The sequence below is a fragment of the Botryllus schlosseri genome, chromosome 15 (assembly GCF_051294905.1).
Source record: "Botryllus schlosseri isolate E-star chromosome 15, Bs_hap1, whole genome shotgun sequence".
NCBI lineage: Eukaryota > Metazoa > Chordata > Ascidiacea > Stolidobranchia > Styelidae > Botryllus > Botryllus schlosseri.
Genome location: NC_137250.1, coordinates 21,863,903 through 21,881,418, shown reverse-complemented (window position 1 = coordinate 21,881,418; position 17,516 = coordinate 21,863,903). Strand labels below are relative to the sequence as shown.

The 17,516-nt window shown below is 39.8% G+C and overlaps 1 protein-coding gene across 7 annotated transcripts; it reads left to right on the top strand.

Annotated features, from left to right (window-relative positions):
- Position 1: 1 nt before the first annotated feature.
- Positions 2 to 17,266, top strand: LOC145458140 (scavenger receptor cysteine-rich type 1 protein M130-like). 7 transcript variants are annotated; one of them, XR_013921075.1, is made up of 9 exons: positions 2 to 75; positions 1,816 to 1,925; positions 3,190 to 3,250; positions 4,466 to 4,552; positions 6,968 to 7,129; positions 8,133 to 8,207; positions 11,621 to 11,704; positions 14,635 to 15,016; positions 15,085 to 17,266. XR_013921075.1 is itself a non-coding variant. In XM_080336496.1 (9 exons), exons 1-9 carry the CDS (start codon positions 9 to 11, stop codon positions 14,842 to 14,844), a joined length of 786 nt encoding a protein of 261 aa, XP_080192622.1. In that variant the 5' UTR covers positions 2 to 8; the 3' UTR covers positions 14,845 to 17,266. The 7 variants fall into 7 exon arrangements, 6 of the variants coding, with proteins under 6 accessions (XP_080192622.1, XP_080192619.1, XP_080192621.1 ...); XM_080336496.1 differs by having other exon boundaries at positions 14,635 to 14,748; positions 14,819 to 17,266; XM_080336493.1 differs by having other exon boundaries at positions 14,635 to 17,266.
- The last annotated feature ends 250 nt before the right edge of the window (positions 17,267 to 17,516 follow it).

Genomic DNA, 17,516 nt, shown 5'->3' with positions numbered 1-17,516 from the left:
GTACAGATATGTTAATGAAAAGCGGGGGAAGAACGCGAGATAGTGGCAGAAAGTCTAAAGAAAAAGATTGCTTAGGTGAGAGTAATAGATATAAAATTCACTGATGACGCAAATTCTGTAGTCCAAAATTTCTTTTATGTTTTTAATAAATTAGTTTCGGGTATAAAAATAGATAGCGGTACATTTCATTTGTTTTCCGCCAAGCAGAGTGTTTGATCTGCGTAATTCCATAATAGGGAATCAAGTGATTGATTATTATTGACACATTTCATTTCAATGACGATCTGTCTGTTGTTGTTGGTATGCATTCATCCAATATTTCCATGTTCCGCTTTTTCTGTGCCATGAACTCTTTGTGGTATTTTTAGATAAACCCACAGTCTGCCTTCATCATTGTTAGATGACATCAGTCATGTCCAATGTCCATCTTTTCATCAAATTGCAATATTGTTGAAATCTCCTGAAAATTTCAATAAAATGGTTGAAGATTGAAGCAGCTTATTTGCTGTGAAAATTTCACCGTTACTTCAGCTAGTAACGTAACTTGACGTTTAACTGATTCATTCACCGAGTTTATATTTTATGAATTTCTTGCAAAAATATGTACTTAAAATGGAAATGGTGTTATAGATTTGCTGATTAAAAAGCTTCTTGGAGTTACACAACTTTAAAAGGCTATATACAATTCAATGTTATATCCATATTGAAATAACTTGAATATTTACGGTTTGCACTGGTCGGGGTAATAGTCAGCAACTACCATAGTAGAGAATTATAAAGAACATTGTACATGTACAAGAAACATGTATCTAGATTTGCTGATTGCTAGCTGTTGTGCAAAATATTATACTTTATATAGAATGTGTACGTGGAGATTGCAAAACATTGCAACCCCTTATCTTGCCTGATTCACTGGTTATTTCTATAGTGTGTATGACCTATACTAGGGGCGGTCAAAAATTTTCAAAATGGATTGCCAGATTGTGAACTTGCAAGGCCAACCAAAAATTTGATTAGTCTGGCCGCAACACTTGGGATGTATAATTCAATTCAATTTATTGCTACAATTTTCATCATTTCAATACACCACAAGACTGTTATACAAAGGAAGATAGGAAGGTGTCGAAACGACTTGTAGTAGTCTCCGAAATCAGACACTATACTGACTAAAATATAAGTTCCGTAATTTTGCAGATCTGTGGGACAGTCGGTATGGGGTAGATTTATCCAAAGTATAAATTTTCTTCACGCTTCGCACAACATGTTGTCACTCGATTTCTTGCTTCTAGTATTGTTACCCCGTCCTGAAAATGAGAGAACGCATAATGTACCAGATTGAGTCTAACTATATTCACAATTAGGAGAGAAAGTGTCGTTCAACATGAAACCTTGCGTTTGCGCTCGCAGAAAGATCGTCAACGATGAAATCTAGTCACAAAATGATTGATGCATGTCGGCCGAAGCTTTTGATATCGGTTTGTCCAGGCGCCGAACAGTCCAGTCCTTGCAATCTGAGCCCAGCGATATAGAGCAGACCACAATATACTCAAGTAACAATAATATGGACCTATAAACTTTGAAAAATTTTCGCGCTTCGCGGCTAGTGGCCCTCTCAAAAGTTTGTCAATTGCATGTGGCCTTTTGGTCGAAAGGTTGGCCACCCCTAACCTATACAGTACAAAAATATAAAGCATTCAATATGAAGTTATCAAAGATAAAGATCTTTTATCACTGGCATCTGGGTTGATCTATTCAGTCTGTTCAGTAAGACAATGCTTTCAGATAGTATTCTTACATGTTATTGCATTGATCCAGATTCACCGCAGAGAAGATCAGTATGGTTCACGATGACAATAGTGCCACTCTTCTGTTTGCTCGCTACCTGTGCCCTATCAGCTACTCTGTCAATGCTTGCAGTCGGAAAGGCAAGATGTTAGTTATAATCAGGGTTACCATACCGTCCTTATTTCTAAGATTTGTCCTTATTTTGAAGGGTCACGTCTTAGAAAACTCAACTGTCCTTATTTCTAAGAAATGTCCTTATTTTCGACTTGCGTCCTTATTTTGTTTTATTTTCAACAACTACAGAACTTCGATAGTTTCCCTCTGGTATCCGTGTTGCATAATATTCTAAAATTATGCTTTTGCGTCGAGATTTTATGACATCATGGATGAAAGGAACTCCCGTGGCGTACGCACCACTTGATTTGACTTCGAAGTGGTGCAATGGCTTAGCTAGGGCAGTGAGTGGTGCAGCAGTTTCGGCTGTACCAACCTGTCGCAGCGGACGTCATTTTAGCAGTAAACAGCAGTACCAGATTATCTGCTGTTTAGTCTAAAGAAGAATAAGCTGTAGGGAAGGCAGCATTTATTGCGTACTGAAAAAAGACGTCGACTCTTAAGTTAAAGAGTAAAGCTATAAATCATTGATAAATTTATCTAAATTATATTGTTCTGTTAGGCTGTTAGCAACTAATAAGGCTAAATCTGGTAGTTAATATGAGCAGGCGTGAAAACGTTTTTTGTGACGATTATGAGAGAGAATTTAAAAGTATCAAACAAAGCTTGAAAGGCGAGTACGTCGCACATTGCAAAATCTGCAATTGCGACATTAATCATTCCGCACCAACGATTGCACATCGAAATTATTCAAAGCAACATTCCTCCATTCCAATATCGCAAAGAAGTTGGCTTCGGCCAGAGCCTAGACTACAAGCATTGTTACTGGAGTTCTTGCTCCGCGATCAAAAAATGATTTTGTCTAAACTTGATGTACTGTACAGTACAGCCTTTTTTCTATCTTGGTTGACGCCTCTAATCACAACGAGGTGAAGAGGTTTGGTTTATCACCCCATGTTACGGGGAGGGCAAGACCAACGTGTATTTTTTTTTGGGGGGGGGGGGGGGGCGGGGCTGACGAAGTGCTGTTTCGGTTTACAAGTAAAGGTAAACCTAGACTTGAGCTGTCGTGAGGTCCATGAAGCACCTTATACTGACAAGGGGTTGCTGGAGCAGGCTGTTTCTGGAATGAGATATGCCACGGCTCGTATAATTACAAAGTATGTGTACATAAACGCTTTTAATGCTAATCTAATTTTTCGACTGTCCTTATTTTTGGGTCCATGTCGATGGCAACCCTGGTTATAATGATGAATTTTTATTGTAATTTGTGGCCATCTTTGTTTGCAGCTCAGTGACATTTCGCGTCTAATTCAAGAGATGTCAGATGTACAGAAGAATACTTTGATGGGTATGATCATCCTTAACATGAGATACATTATTTTTCGAATCAATTGAGCGAACGTATTGCAATTTATATGTCCGCAGATCTGTGTGTGTCAATTCTAAAGTAGTCTATTTCTCAAGTGTCGTGTAAGTGTTTTTAACCACGAAATTTATAGAAATAATGTAGGAATCAAGCTGCACATAAGGGTGGGCAGACTTGAGTACATCGGTGATTCGATTCTGAGTCGGGTAATTAGGCTTTGAGTCTAATATTCGAGTGTCACTGGGTATGTCGTAAGATTGTGACTGATGTGGAAATTCTAAATGCCTACCTTTTACGCGATCACAAAGAAATTAACCACAGTTATTCTTCACATTAAGGATGATGTGGTGGTTTTTCGTTTATACCGTACCTATTTCATTGCACTTTGTGATAATACTGTCGATTGATCATAACACAAATATGTCATTTCCACTAGCATACGTAACTTTGTATTACATGTTTTGTATGCTGCGATATGACCGATCAAGATTATTTACAGAGTCCACAGTAAAAAATAGTATCGATACCATAATTCTCATATATAAATCAGGGTTGTAATGACTCGAGTCACGATTTTCTGATGACTCAAGACTCAGACAGCTAAGACCTACATTACATTGTAATTTCAAAGAATAGTAAAGTGACCACACTATTGGATTTCGTCTATTGGTACAGGTACCGGTACTTGAAAATGCGACCATAAACTGCTAAAAGCGTGGAAAATTAGTATATTATAAATGCGAACCATTCGATATCACCAAACAGAGATAAAAAGTGGGTTTAACAAGACTTTAACTGTAAACTAAGCAGTCAACACAATGACTCTGACTCGAGTCATAATACCATGACTCGGACTTGACCCTCTGATCGTTGACTTGGACTCGGACATGACTCGGTAGTGAATTGAAACTGACTCGACTTGACTCGAGTCAAAAGTATAAAAGTGAGATTGACTTGTGACTCGGAGCCTAGTGACTTGGTTACAACCCTGATATAAATTAACTCTTAGTGGCATGGAGCGTATGATTTCAGTACCGAAAAATCTCATCTCTAACTACTCCACTCAAATCAGTAGAATTAATACTCGATTCAGATTTGAGTACTCGAATCATTGTTTCCAACCCTAGTTTCAAGTTCAATTCAGTTCACAAATCCCAATTCCTTGCTTGTTAAAAGTAGCGTAATTATGACCCGCAGATGTTCAATTGAGCAACAGGAAGCAAGCAGACGCGGTGGACAGTTTCAGCAAGACGTTAGAAATTGATGCCGGAAAGGTTTTGAAAGGTAAGGTAAGGCCTATTATTGCTGTTGTATTTAATCTTATCCTGGTACAGTTTCCAGTGGGAAATCTTATTTAGACAGCTTAGGCTGCGAACGATGCCATTATGCTGGTATGGAAGGCTAAATACACCAATCCAGTTGATGTTTTTCTATTGTAAATTGCAATACTGTTTTGTTATACCTGATTGATGATACAATTTTACATGATGATGTTTTGTTACATTGCATATCACACCAACTTGTTGATGACTTTTCAAATTTGGTGTTTTTGTCTGCTTCTACTTGTAAGATCATAATTACCTTTGACATCTCTCTGCTAGAGTAAATTTTCATCCTGCTTGCCAGCATGAGCAAGTGTAATTTCTAATATGATGATCTGTTAATATACTGTTGTTGGTAGCAGAACGTTTTAATATTAATCATGGCTACCTCGTCAAAATAATAATAGAATGTTTGGGTTTCAGAATTAACAGTTAAACATCTGTACTATGGGTTGGAATTGTCAGAGTTCTACTTCTAAACTTCATCCATGGTCTAGATCAGTGGTTCCCAACCTTTTTCGACCCATCGCCCCCTTTTAAAGCTCCACACCGATCATCGCTCCCCAAATATTGGGAACCGAAAAACAGCACTTCGTCAGTCCCCCCCAAAAAACGTTGGTCTTTGGCCCCATAGGGTGATAAACCAAACCCCAGACCCCCCTCAGCCAGTGGGATTTTTGTCGCTACATATTAGCTATACCCTATTTCATGTACTGTTTGGTGAGTCACCGTATTTCGCCTAAACGCGCGAAGCGCAACAAATTTATATAATTCATGTTTGAATCGGTCAATATGGTCGATGTGGTATGTTGGAAAAGGTAGGACCCCTACATAATAATTAAACATCTTCGGACGGAATCGTTGTTATATTGACTTCTTCACCTGATGCTATTTCGTGACCTATATCTGCGATGTCAGAAGGTATGGAAATCGTCAAAAGGTACCAAACTAAAAGACGCACATGATTTCATATTGGTATTTCTTTGCTGGTAAATAAATTTCTCCTTGCGGGATGGCATTTGTCCTGTAGGGTTAAAGTCGCCAGGACAGGAACATTCGACGCCAGCCATTGAGGCGCCTATGGACAATTAAACATATATGTATATATATCAAAGTTTTCGGTCAGCACAAGGCATTCCTTTTCGGCCAAGGCCTTTTCTCTGCTGATCATTCTGGCACACTTCTCGGAGTCGCATGTTACATGGCCTCTAACTTCATATGTCTTGGCGCGTCGTCGTGGCGCAGTAATGGCCGACGCCGAAGTCTTTTATTTCCATAAATCATGCGTATCTTTGTTGGGTGACGGAGACTACAACATCAAGATACATGAAAATATTAAATCGTGCCCGACGCGAAAAATTTTTGAAAAAGTGGCATGAATTTCTAAAAAATTACTCTATCATTCATGTTAATTCACGAAATAATTTTAGGCTTCCTTCGATTTTGGGCCCTCCAACCTCAATTGGGGGGTTTAGGGGGCGGTAGTTACGGTCCCGACTCCAATATAGCCGTTTTAACGCGCCTTGGCCCCCTATCGCCCCTTCGTTGTTTTCGCCCCCTTCGTCCGTTTTCGCCCCCCTATCGCCCCTTCGTTATTTTTGCCCCCCTAGACCGCCAAATCGCCCCCTGGGGGCGATATCGCCCACGTTGGGAACCATTGGTCTAGATGAAACATTTGTTAATTGCATATATTGCAAAGGCTTATTTGCCAGCACTGGCAAAGTAGTATAGATTCCAATTCTGTAGGCGATACCAACATCTGTAGCGGTGCCATGCTGTCGAGTTTACCGGACCATCATCTGACATATCGATCTCGCCTTGCGACACATGCCACCTGTTTTTGTCGCTGGTCCTTTTATAATACCTCTTTTACTTCCAATTCAGTTTGCATACCTACTTTTACATCAACTAGGCCTAGGTTGATGTCTGATTTAAAAGAATACTCCAAGTCGTTTCGACACCTTACTACCTTTCCGTTGTATCGCGGTCTTGCCGTGTATTAAAATGATGAAATTGACAATTGACTGACTGAATTCCACCTTTGGTCTGCAAGCTCTTTGGTGAAACATCCACCCTGCATACTTGGGATTGCCCTGTCACATGCATTTTCACTGCGGTAAAAATACTTAGTGAAGTACTAACGGGTAAATGACATGTACACGTAATGCCCTTTTCATCATGATTTTTAAGCAGCTTTATGTAACTTATACCAATCAAGTTTTGGTTTAAGTTTCTTATCTCTTGTATCATACCTCACTATGATAAAATTACCTGGGCCAAGTCTTACAGTCATATTCAGAGATCTCTGTGAGCCATGTTTGATTGTGAGTAAGCATAATCCACTGGAATTAAGACGTCACTCCCATGTTTGTTTTAGAACTTCAAGCTAGCAGATTAAGTGAAGAGGCAGTGTTGCGGCTAATAGATAGTGAAATCACGAAAAATCTCATGGAAATCCAAAATACGAATGACAACATTCAATTGTCAATTTCCGAACTTGCGCAATTCACGACGAATGCATTGAATGAAAATGAGGAAGGTGAGCTCAGTGCTACACGAGAGTAAAAATGATCTTAGCAGGCTTCTTTATGCCAACCGAGTACAAACATCCAACATATTAGTACCCAGTGTGTACTGTACACTTGAACTGACACCCTCAGAGACCCAGTGATTCTGCTATAATCATATAGGAATGTTATGCAATGTGGGGAAATCTCGCCAGTAATTATGCACGGTACTACTGTTTATTCAAGGATTTAGGATGATTTTGTTCAGTTGGACCAATTATTACCAGTGTTGGGATGACTTTAGTCACATTTTGGAATGAATAGACGACTCAAGTCCAGGGTGGTAACCGAGTCACAAGGTTCTGCATCACAGGTCAATTAGTATAGTTTTAACTCAAGTCAAGTCGCGTCATTTTCACTTGACCACCGTGTTCAAGTCACGGAGAAACAGGTCGAGTTCAATTCATAATGTTGAGACGTGAGTCCAAATGTAATTTATAGAGTTTGTTGTAAATTATTGAGTTCAAAACAGGTTCAACTCACTTCTGTGAAACTTGAAAATTAGGCCCAGAAACTGTCTTTTATTGTTTGAATAAACATGTTTAGAGTCAGAAAACAAGAGTATATTACGAATCTGAGACTTTCGATGTTACCCAATCGTTTCACAGAAATGAGTTGAGCCTAACTTGAACTCGATACTGAACAGTAAACACGATGACTTGAACTCCGACTCGGGTCTTACTACTATGACTCAGACACGTCCTGTTATTCGCTGACTTGGACTCGACTCGGTGGTGAATTCAAACTGACTCGACTTGGTTTGAGTCAAAACTATGAAAGTCAAATTGACTTGTGAAGGGACTCAGAACCTTGTGACTTGGTTGCAATCCTGCCTGCAACCAATGGTGGATAGGGCATGTGTGTATCAACACAAATCATAGGTATCAGCCCCTAGTGTTCTGTGGAACATCCGTTAAGAACAACTGTTCTAGAACATTGTCCTGACGCAATCTTGAACACACTTTTTTCTCTAAGGTTTCTCGACTGTAGAGACATCTACACATCAATCGGACTTGAATATATTGCAGTCAATCTTAAACACGTTAAAGCGTAAGTATTTAATGTTCACTTGCAGGAACTGCGAGATTACATGCAATTGCCGTGGTTCAGTGGTTCCAAGTAAAGTAAGAAGCATGCGACCCACTTGGCTTAGAGCAGTGGCTCTCAAACTTTTCAACGAAATTCACGAAATGGCCCCTTGGAAAAGTTTGAACTGACCCGTGGTCCCTCACAAAGTCAACACAAAACAACATGTTGGAGTTTATGGTGTCAATGTGACGGATGCAGTTTATTTTTTAAATAACTCAGCACCAAAATACGCTACTTATGTTGACTAACGATATAATTTTGAGCCGCCTTCGAGTTTGGTTTGAAAAATGAGTTGCCTGAAAGTTTTTATACTACAAAGATATGTTTTTTTCTGGATCATGTGAATGTTTTGGAAGGTGCTTCGCGGTCCTAAAAAATTGTCTCGCTGACCCCAAGTTTGAGAACTAGTGTCATGGACTCGGGCAACTACACAACAGGGTTGTAATCAAGTTACAGGGTTCCGAGTCACAAGTCAATCTCATTTTATAGTTTTGACTCGAGTCAAGTCCAAGTCATAGCGTTTTTACTCAAATCCGAATCCAAGTCATTATAGTGAACCTGTCCAGTTTTCAGTTCAATCCGGTTCAACCTACTTTTTTCAACTCTGCTCGATTGATATAGAATGGCTCGCTTTCATAATGTACCGTAGTAATTTTCCTCGGTTTTAACAGTTTCTGGCTCTGTTTTCCAAGTATCAGGCCTGATAGACGAAATACCAATCATGTGGTAACTTTACTATACTTCGGAGTTACAATGAAGTATAGGTCTTGGTCGTCTTAGTCTCAAGTCATATGACTTGGTTTGAGTCATGCAGAATGACTCGAGTACAAGTCGAGTCAATACAAAAATTGACCCGAGTCGAGTCATTATAACCCTGCTACATAACTCGAGTTATCCAATTAGTATAATGACAGCTGGTAATCTAACATGTGAAATGTTTTTATGCTCCAATTTAATTACTGTTATTTTGTGAAAATGCTCCAGGAGAACTGTATAGTGCACAGACGTTTGCCATTTTAATGCTTATGAGGATGAACTCTGATTTCATATAAACTGAGCTTTATTTTTGCCGTATAACTTTCACTTTCCAAGTTTTTGAGAATTCAGTCATTCTAATTCTCATACTGATATGAATAGGAAAAAGCTGTGTCGCCATAATTATAATTATAATCTTGACCAGTGGTTCTCAACCTTAGTCAGCTCATCTCCCCCTTATCAAGCTCGACTCAAATTTTGTCCCCCCTTCCATATTTATGGATCCGAGAAGAGGAGACACAAACGGAAAATTTGATGACCTAACTCTGATCGCTGGTGAATTGACTAAAGAAAGGTCATTTTTCCGAGTAGGTGCTCGGAAAACTGTTTTCCATGTCTTTTTTCGTTGAGTTGACCTTTTCTTAGTCAATTTTCACGTCATATGCTGAATCAGCCGATTTCGTACTGGACGCTCCATTCAGTCCGCTCTCAAGATTATCGGACCACGACCTGACCTATCGATCTTGCCTTCCGTGATATGCCACCCCATTTTTTTGTCGCTTGCTTTTTCTTTACTATCTCATTCAGTGTGCATGCCTCCTCTTTATATTGCCTAGGTCAAGATGGGTGTCTGATTCCCAAGATTACTCCAAGTTGTTTCGACACCTTCCTATCTTTCCATTGTCTTGCATTTTTTTGAGGTGTATTGAGCTGATATAAAGCGCTGATAAACCGAACTGAACTGAACAGTTTCGCCTCCCTGTTACCCCTTTGGTATTTTTCCCCCTTGTTTCTCAAAATCCTCCACGTTGGGAATCACTGATCTAGACTGAATATGCTGAAAATTTTCTAGTCGTCCAGCTTTGAGTTCAACGTATGGGCCATGACATTGTTCTGATTAGGCCACAGAGCTTTTCTGTAATCCAGCAGTGGTTTCCAACTGGGGTTTGCAGGGTTGCCTACCTTTTCTTATTAATAAGTAAGGATGCCGCAGTGTTGTAACCAAGTCACAAGGTTCCAAGTCACAAGTCAATCCCACTTATAGATTTGACTCAAGTCAAGTCGAGTCATTTTCAATTCATCACCGAGTCAAGTCCAAGTCGGTGTGTAGTGTCGAGTCCGAGTCATTTTGTTGTGATTTGAGTCCGAATCCAAGTGATTGTATTCACTGCTCAGTTTTGAGTTCCGGTTCAAGCCACTTTTTTCAACTCTGCCCGAGTGATATGGAATGGCTCGCATTCATGACATCGTAAATTTCCTCAGTCGTAACACCTTCTGGCCCTATTTTTTAAGTATCAGGACGGATGGACCAATCATGCAGTGACTTTACTATTTTTTGCAGTTGCGATGTCTTGTTCCTCCCAGTCACAATGACTCGAGTACAAGTCGAGTCGAGTCATTTTGTGCATTTGAAAAATAACTCAAGTAAAGTCGAGTCATCAAAAAATCATGACTCGAGTCCTGAGTATGACCCTGAGTATGCCCTAACGAACATGAAGCCACTTAACTTGAACACAAATTATAAAAATGCTTCTTTTGACATTTTTCTGTCCAACCTGAAACCTGCCTAGCTTGGTCATGTGGTAGGGCTATGGAATCACATCATGAGACCAACAGTGTTGGATGAATCTGGCAATCAGAAAATTGGTCCGTGTAAAACGTCCATGTCTCATTAGGGCTGTTCAAAAATAACTTTCACTGATGAAATACTTAGGATGCCTATAAAATCGCTGCACACCAAATTTGGCAAATTTTTATTTTCTTATTTTACTCTCAACCCCATGAAATTGTTGAGTTTTCAACGATGCAAAACCAATTTGACTCAATTCCAACCCGTACAAGCAAAGTTATTAGAGTTTTTCATTAATAATTTAGGAATTACGCACTACCGAATCCAAAATTTTCGGCTGCAATAACTTCGCTTCTACCGGATGGAAGTGAGAAAAAATTATTAATCATCGCTCTGTTAGGCAACTTAACAATTTCATGAGGTTGAAAGGATTAATTGAAATAAAAATTAATTATTTTATCATAATTTCAAAATTTTCAAACTCCAGTGCGTTCACGTCTCCAGTTGGAATCGAGCCAGACTTAGTGTGCAGCATCTTTAGGCAAATAAACAATTGAATCAGTGAATCCCCGGAATCCACAAAAAGGGGTATTTTTGAACAACCCTAATGTATCATCTTACCCCACCCTTCTCTACTTGGATACTCAAAAAAGTCAAAGTACTTGACTTGGCTACAGAGCATTTTGAAATCGGAAATAGGGACGCGACCGTAAACATTGGTCTTGCGTAATATTGCCTGACTGTGATATTCAGTCATCTATTACATTGGACAAGAAGCTAGCAAAAGCTGAAGTGGGTTATTTGAGATAACACTGATGTTCACTTGCAGGCATTGATCGATATCTATATATTTACGAGAGGGATGTGGCATATGCGAATGAAATAATAGACGAGGCTGTAACAGTGTTTCATGGTAAGTGTGCTTGTTTTTCCTCTAATGTAAGCACATAATAGGTACGGAATAATATGTAGTGAATCAAGTTCCCACGCGCTGCTGTTGACTCTTGTACAATAGCGATGTTCAAAAATAACTTTTTTCCGAATTCCGGGGGTTTACTGATAAAATTGTTGGGTTGCCTAAACAACCACGGCTGTGGAATCAGAGTATCACTCATTTCACCTTGATGGAATCGAAGTCTCTTTGGTTAGAGGAGAAAATTTCAACCAAATCGCGACCAACACGAAATTGTTTCAATTTTTGAGATTATACCATGATATTATGAAACACTAATTACATCGTCTGGTTTTGTAAGTGACAATATCACTTATAACAGGGGTGGGCAACATACAGCCCGCGGGCCGGATCCGGCCCGCAAAGGGATTTTGTCCGGCCCGCGGACAGTTTTCCGTCTTGCATGATAATGTGGCCCGCGGCCCCAGTCGGCCGAGATTCCCACTATTTGCTTACTACGTCAAATTTTAGTGACTGTATGTTATTATATACGTGTGTGCGCAGCGTTGCGAGAGTGGAGCTTACGCATAAGTTCGTCGAAGCGAGAAGACTGTCATCATCGGTATTTACGATGCACTCAATCCTAATGTCGTCTGTGGTAATCAACTAATCATGATTTTTGTCGACTACAATGGTCATTTATACCAGGCTGATATTTCATATTTTTGGTTCCGTAACCGCCGACTTGTGGCACGGCACACTTCTAGGCTTTTGTAAGGCACCGCTTATGCCAGCGGTCGCCAACTCAAAAGGGGTCGCAGGCCACTTTTCAAATTTCGTAGAGGTCGCGGGCCGCATGAATTCAATATCGAGATTAATTAGGCCGCACAGCTGAACAACAACGCTATCTCGTCACCTACTCAACCCTAATGAATTGATATCTTGGTAAATTAGGGTTACCGGGCTTATCGAACGCCTTGAAATCTTAAATTAGGGATTGCACCTTGTGTTGATTGACCAGTGAGAAGCAGACATGGCGGCGCCTGTTTGAAAATGTTATTCTCAAATCCACATTGTCTTCGCCATTATCGGCGAGAAATGGCTTTGAAGTGACATTGCTGTCGTTAAAATACATTCAATAAATACGATTTATTCCTTGTATATGTGGATAAATGGGCGAATAATGTATCGATTCAGCAATCCGGCCCGCCGAGTACCTAATTTTCCTATATCCGGCCCGCCGACTGGAGAAGTTGCCCTCCCCTGACTTATAACATTGATGAAAATATTACCAAACACTGCTTCCCAATTGACAAAATCATAAGTGCTTCTAGTAAGTAGCTCAGCCACATGGGTCGAACAACTTTCTAAGAAAGGGTGCAATAGTCCTAGTCCATGAATACTTGACTAAGTCCATGTAGATCAGTGATTCCCAGCCGCGGCTCTCTGATAGCCTTCTTGCTGCTCTGATTGACCTCTAAATATGCCACAAAATATAATAAACAACAGTTGTTGTTTGTATCTAATTTTTGTATATGAATGCTATACTGAGGGACATCAGTTATGTTTGAAGCCGTCAATGGCCGCTTCTGAAACCGGGAAAGAGAATTCCTACCAACATCAAAATAACGGCTCATAGTCAAGTATAACTTGCAATAAGTCCAATATTACTTTTCGTATAATTCCCGGTTGGAATTGTGTCAAATTTGTTTTGCATCGTTTCTGTAGACGACTCAACAATTTCACAGGAGTGACAAATAAGTTTGAAAAAATAAACTTTAAATTTATTTTTAGTTAATTCAAAATATTAAAACTCCTGTGCGTTCATATCTGCCAGTTGGAATCGTGCCAAATTTGGTATGCCACGTTTTTTTTAGGCAACCCAACAATTTAATCAGTGAATCCCGGAATCCGAAAAACAGTTATTTTTGAACAACCCTTCTGTACAAACTAATATATTTTCAAAATTTGCAACTAAAATTAGAAGTACTCACATTTCAAAACTGGCAACTAGAACTAAAGTTTGAAGTAACGACCTAAAACACAACCAACTAATAGCTGATAATACGAATTGCAGAGTTGCGAATGAGATAAGAAATATTGGGGATAAAATTGGCATTTCAAAAGGACGAGGTGCCGAGTTTGAAATAGTAGGGGTTTCAATCACCTAGTTCCAGTTGCCCACTTCTAAAAATAATATAGTTATTTTTATAGTATAACAACTAGAAAACGCGTTTCGCTGTTTGGCGTGAGTCGTGATACCGGTGTTTTGTGGTGAGATGTTCTTGTAGCCATTGTTAGTTCAGAGCCATCACTACTATAGCGGCTTGGCCAGGGGTGGGATTTGGGGGTGGAAACTACTACTCCTTTAACTCGAAAACCCAGTCCATTAGAAATGCCGATCATATAAAAATGAATGAGTTGCTTCAGCATTGAATCTAGTTAGTTGGATTTTGTTAGTCACGTGAGGGTTTTGTTCTAGTTCTGGTTTTGAAAAGTGAGTAGTGCTATTTCTAATTACCAGTTATGAAAAGTGAGTAGTTCTAGTTCTAGTCGTTTGTTTTCAAAAGCAATTAACTCTAGGTCTATATGCGAGTTTTGAAAAGTGAGCAGTTCTAGTTACGAGTCTTTAAAACTGAGTAGTTCGAGTTCTAGTCGCGAGTCTTCAAAGGTGATTAGTTCTAGTTCTAGTTGCTAGTTTAGAAAAGTAAGTAGTTCTGGTTCTTGTTGCAAGTTTTCAAAAGTGAGTAGTTCTAGCTCCGCATTTTGAAATCCAGCGGTTTGTACAAGCCTGATTCGTTTGAATCTTTCGGCCAACACCTTATGCAAAGCTGATCTGGTGATAACTTTGCTAGCGTTGGGTTTCCATTCCAGCCCCAGCTTACCTTAGCAGTAAATGTGACATTTAAAGTGCAGAAACCAAGTCATATTCTGAGACTAACTTTTCACAGCAAAAGAACCGCAAGTGATTAGACTTTCAGGCGGAGCAAAACAAGGTATAGTCGAGTTGTATCAAGATGGAGCTTGGGGGACGATCTGCCCTAATGGCTGGGATGACAATGATGGTACGGTCGTTTGTAAAATGCTTGGATTTACACAAGCGCTGTCGACGGCCTCAGTGGATATTGTTGCCAGGACAAATTATTTTATGGAGGATGTAGGATGTCTTGGCGATGAGCTTAGCATTTGGTTGTGCCCGTATCTAACGACGGAGAATCGATATTCTGGCTGCCGGCCTGCGAAAGTCGCTTATGTGACTTGCGCTTGAGAACAAACTGTAAACTGGGCTGGGCAAAATCGAGGACCTGTGTGATTCGATATGACGTCATAACGGTATGAAAGATGTGGAAAGTTCAAATGTGTACCTTTTATGAACTACAAAGAATATTTTCTATTTTCAGTTCTTCACTATATTAAAGAGAATTTGGTGTTTTTTCGACGGTGTCTATTTCATCGCACTTGGTGACAATGCTACGGGTTGATCACTACTTCATTGTCATGTCATTTCCACTAACCTGCGTCATGGCCTATGGCGCCATGGTTTTTAGTAGGCCATGCCTGTGTATGCGTATTGCGTAGCCTTTGCTACTTGTTTCGTATGCTGCGCTACAACGGATCAAGGTTTCAAGTCTTGAAAATTTGAAAATGCCCGAAAGAATCATCACCACTCGATTAATATTCGAGTGCTTAAATCCAAGGTTGTAATCAAGTCACAAGTCAATCTCAATTTTATAGCTTTGACTCGAGTAAAGTCGAGTCATTTTCAGTTCGTCACCAAGTCCAAGTCAGCTAGTAGAGGGTCGTGTCCGATTCATAGTGTTTTGACTCGAGTCCAAGTCATATTCACTGTTCAGTTTTCAGTTCAATCCGGTTCAGTCCACTTTTTTCAACTCTGCTCGAGTGATATAGAATGGCTCGCATTCAGAATATAGTGATTCTTCTCAGTTTTAACGGTTTCCGGACCTATTTTCCAAGTATCATGACTGATAGACGAATTACCAACAATGTAGTAAGTTTTCTATTCTTCGAAGGTACAATGAAATATCTATCCTGGCCGTCCTAGTCTCGAGTCGTATGACTTGGATCGGGTCATTACAACCCTGCTCATATATTGTGCCCAGCCCTATTTCTAATCTCAGAATAGCTGTATCGTGTCAAGAACATTAATTCTGATAGCTGGTTCCAACTACGAACATGCTTTATCAAACTCATAATGTTATTTACGGTGGGCAGAAAATGATAAGTTTATATGTGATATTTTTGTATGTTTAGAACTGAGTTTAGTGTGTTTCGAGAAATCCTTGGTACCACAACTAGAGTCGTTGGATCAATTAGGGTTGCATGCATTTGTCTCAGAACATGGATATAAGTTTGAAAGTGGCGAGAGGCCGTTTCCATAGATTGGCCGCGGCGGCAACATTACAATAACCAGATAAAGCGGTGACAAAACCAATAGCGAAGAAAGCTGTTTTAGCGAGGTGAAAGCGTTGAAGACCGTGGACACTGGGCAGTCCTTGAGGTGATGAGGAGTCAACAATATTGGATGGCGAAATAAATTGAATCAATTAAAGCCACAAGTCAATCTCACTTTTATAGTTTTGACTCGAGTAAAGTCCAAGTCAGAGGTCCGAGTCATGGTATTACGACTCGATACCAAGTCATTGTGTTGACTGCTCAGTTTCCAGGTAAAGTGAATCCCACTTTTATAAGTCTGTTTAGTGATATCGAATGGTTCGCATTTATAATAGATTAATTTTCCCACTTTTAACAGTTTCTGGTGGCATTTTCAAGTATCAGTACCAATCGACGAAATCCCAATAGTGTGGTTACTTTATTTTTTCGAAATTACAAAGAAATGTCGGTTTGGGCCGTCTGAGTCTCGATTCGAGTCATTTTTGTATTTTGAGAAAATGACTTGAATCAAGTCGAGTCATCAGAAAATCGTGACTCGAGTCGTTACAACCCTGTTAAACATATCTCACAGGACGTTCTAACCTTTTTTCCCCCTTTGGCATTTTCGCTTCCTTGTTTCTCAAAATCGCCCACGTTGGGAACCACTGGTCTAAACTCACTATTAACTAGTAAGAACGAGTGTATATGTAGGCCATATACTTAATTATAATCTCCAGGGTCCCGGCTTGACATAAAGATCTTAAGGATCATATCACCGGCACCCGTCTATACCGTTATTAAAAGCTACACATTAATACTTTCATTATGAGTATTTTTTGCATACTCAAACTCATTCTGCTTGTCCCGATTGACGAAGAAATAAATCTCTCTCTCGTGCTAGTGATGTGCAAGATTAGAATTCACGTTGTGGGTAAATCTGTAGTAAATCCACCACCGTCCACAGGAGAAGACTAGGTTCGATTCTCGGCAGTGGCACGTGTCGAAGCGTGGAGATTTATCTGGGCTTCGGTGCCTGAAGAGGGCGTATACAAGGAAGCGAATGAAAAGAGTGTTCTGCGTCTTGTGCATCGCATTGTACATTGTGTTTCTTGAACGGACGAAAATATAAATATTGAACAATGTAATTTAATGAACAAACATTTGCAGATTATAAAGCGCTTTTTCAGTTCAGTCCAGTTTATTAAAGATTTAATCGTATCAATATACACCAATCTACGCTAGACTCGCATAGTAGGCGATGGCCAGTTTGGCCATAGGTGTGAATTCGTGTCCAAATACAAATTGACTCGTACAGTAGGCGATGCCTCACTTGCACTATTCGTGTCAAAACTCGAATTTAGATAATCTCGGATAGTAGGCGCCAGGCGGTCGATCGCCAAAGGTGTAATTTCGTGTCCAAACAGAATTGTAAATAGACTCA

What these genes read in the sequence shown, in the direction of transcription:
- LOC145458140 (XM_080336493.1), top strand. Translation starts at nt 9, where the DNA reads ATGTTAATGAAAAGCGGGGGAAGAACGCGAGATAGTGGCAGAAAGTCT. An exon ending in TAAAGAAAAAGATTGCTTAG is followed by an intron (nt 76 to 1,815) that starts GTGAGAGTAATA and finishes GCATTGATCCAG; the next exon opens with ATTCACCGCAGAGAAGATCA. An exon ending in GGCTGTAACAGTGTTTCATG is followed by an intron (nt 11,705 to 14,634) that starts GTAAGTGTGCTT and finishes AACTTTTCACAG; the next exon opens with CAAAAGAACCGCAAGTGATT.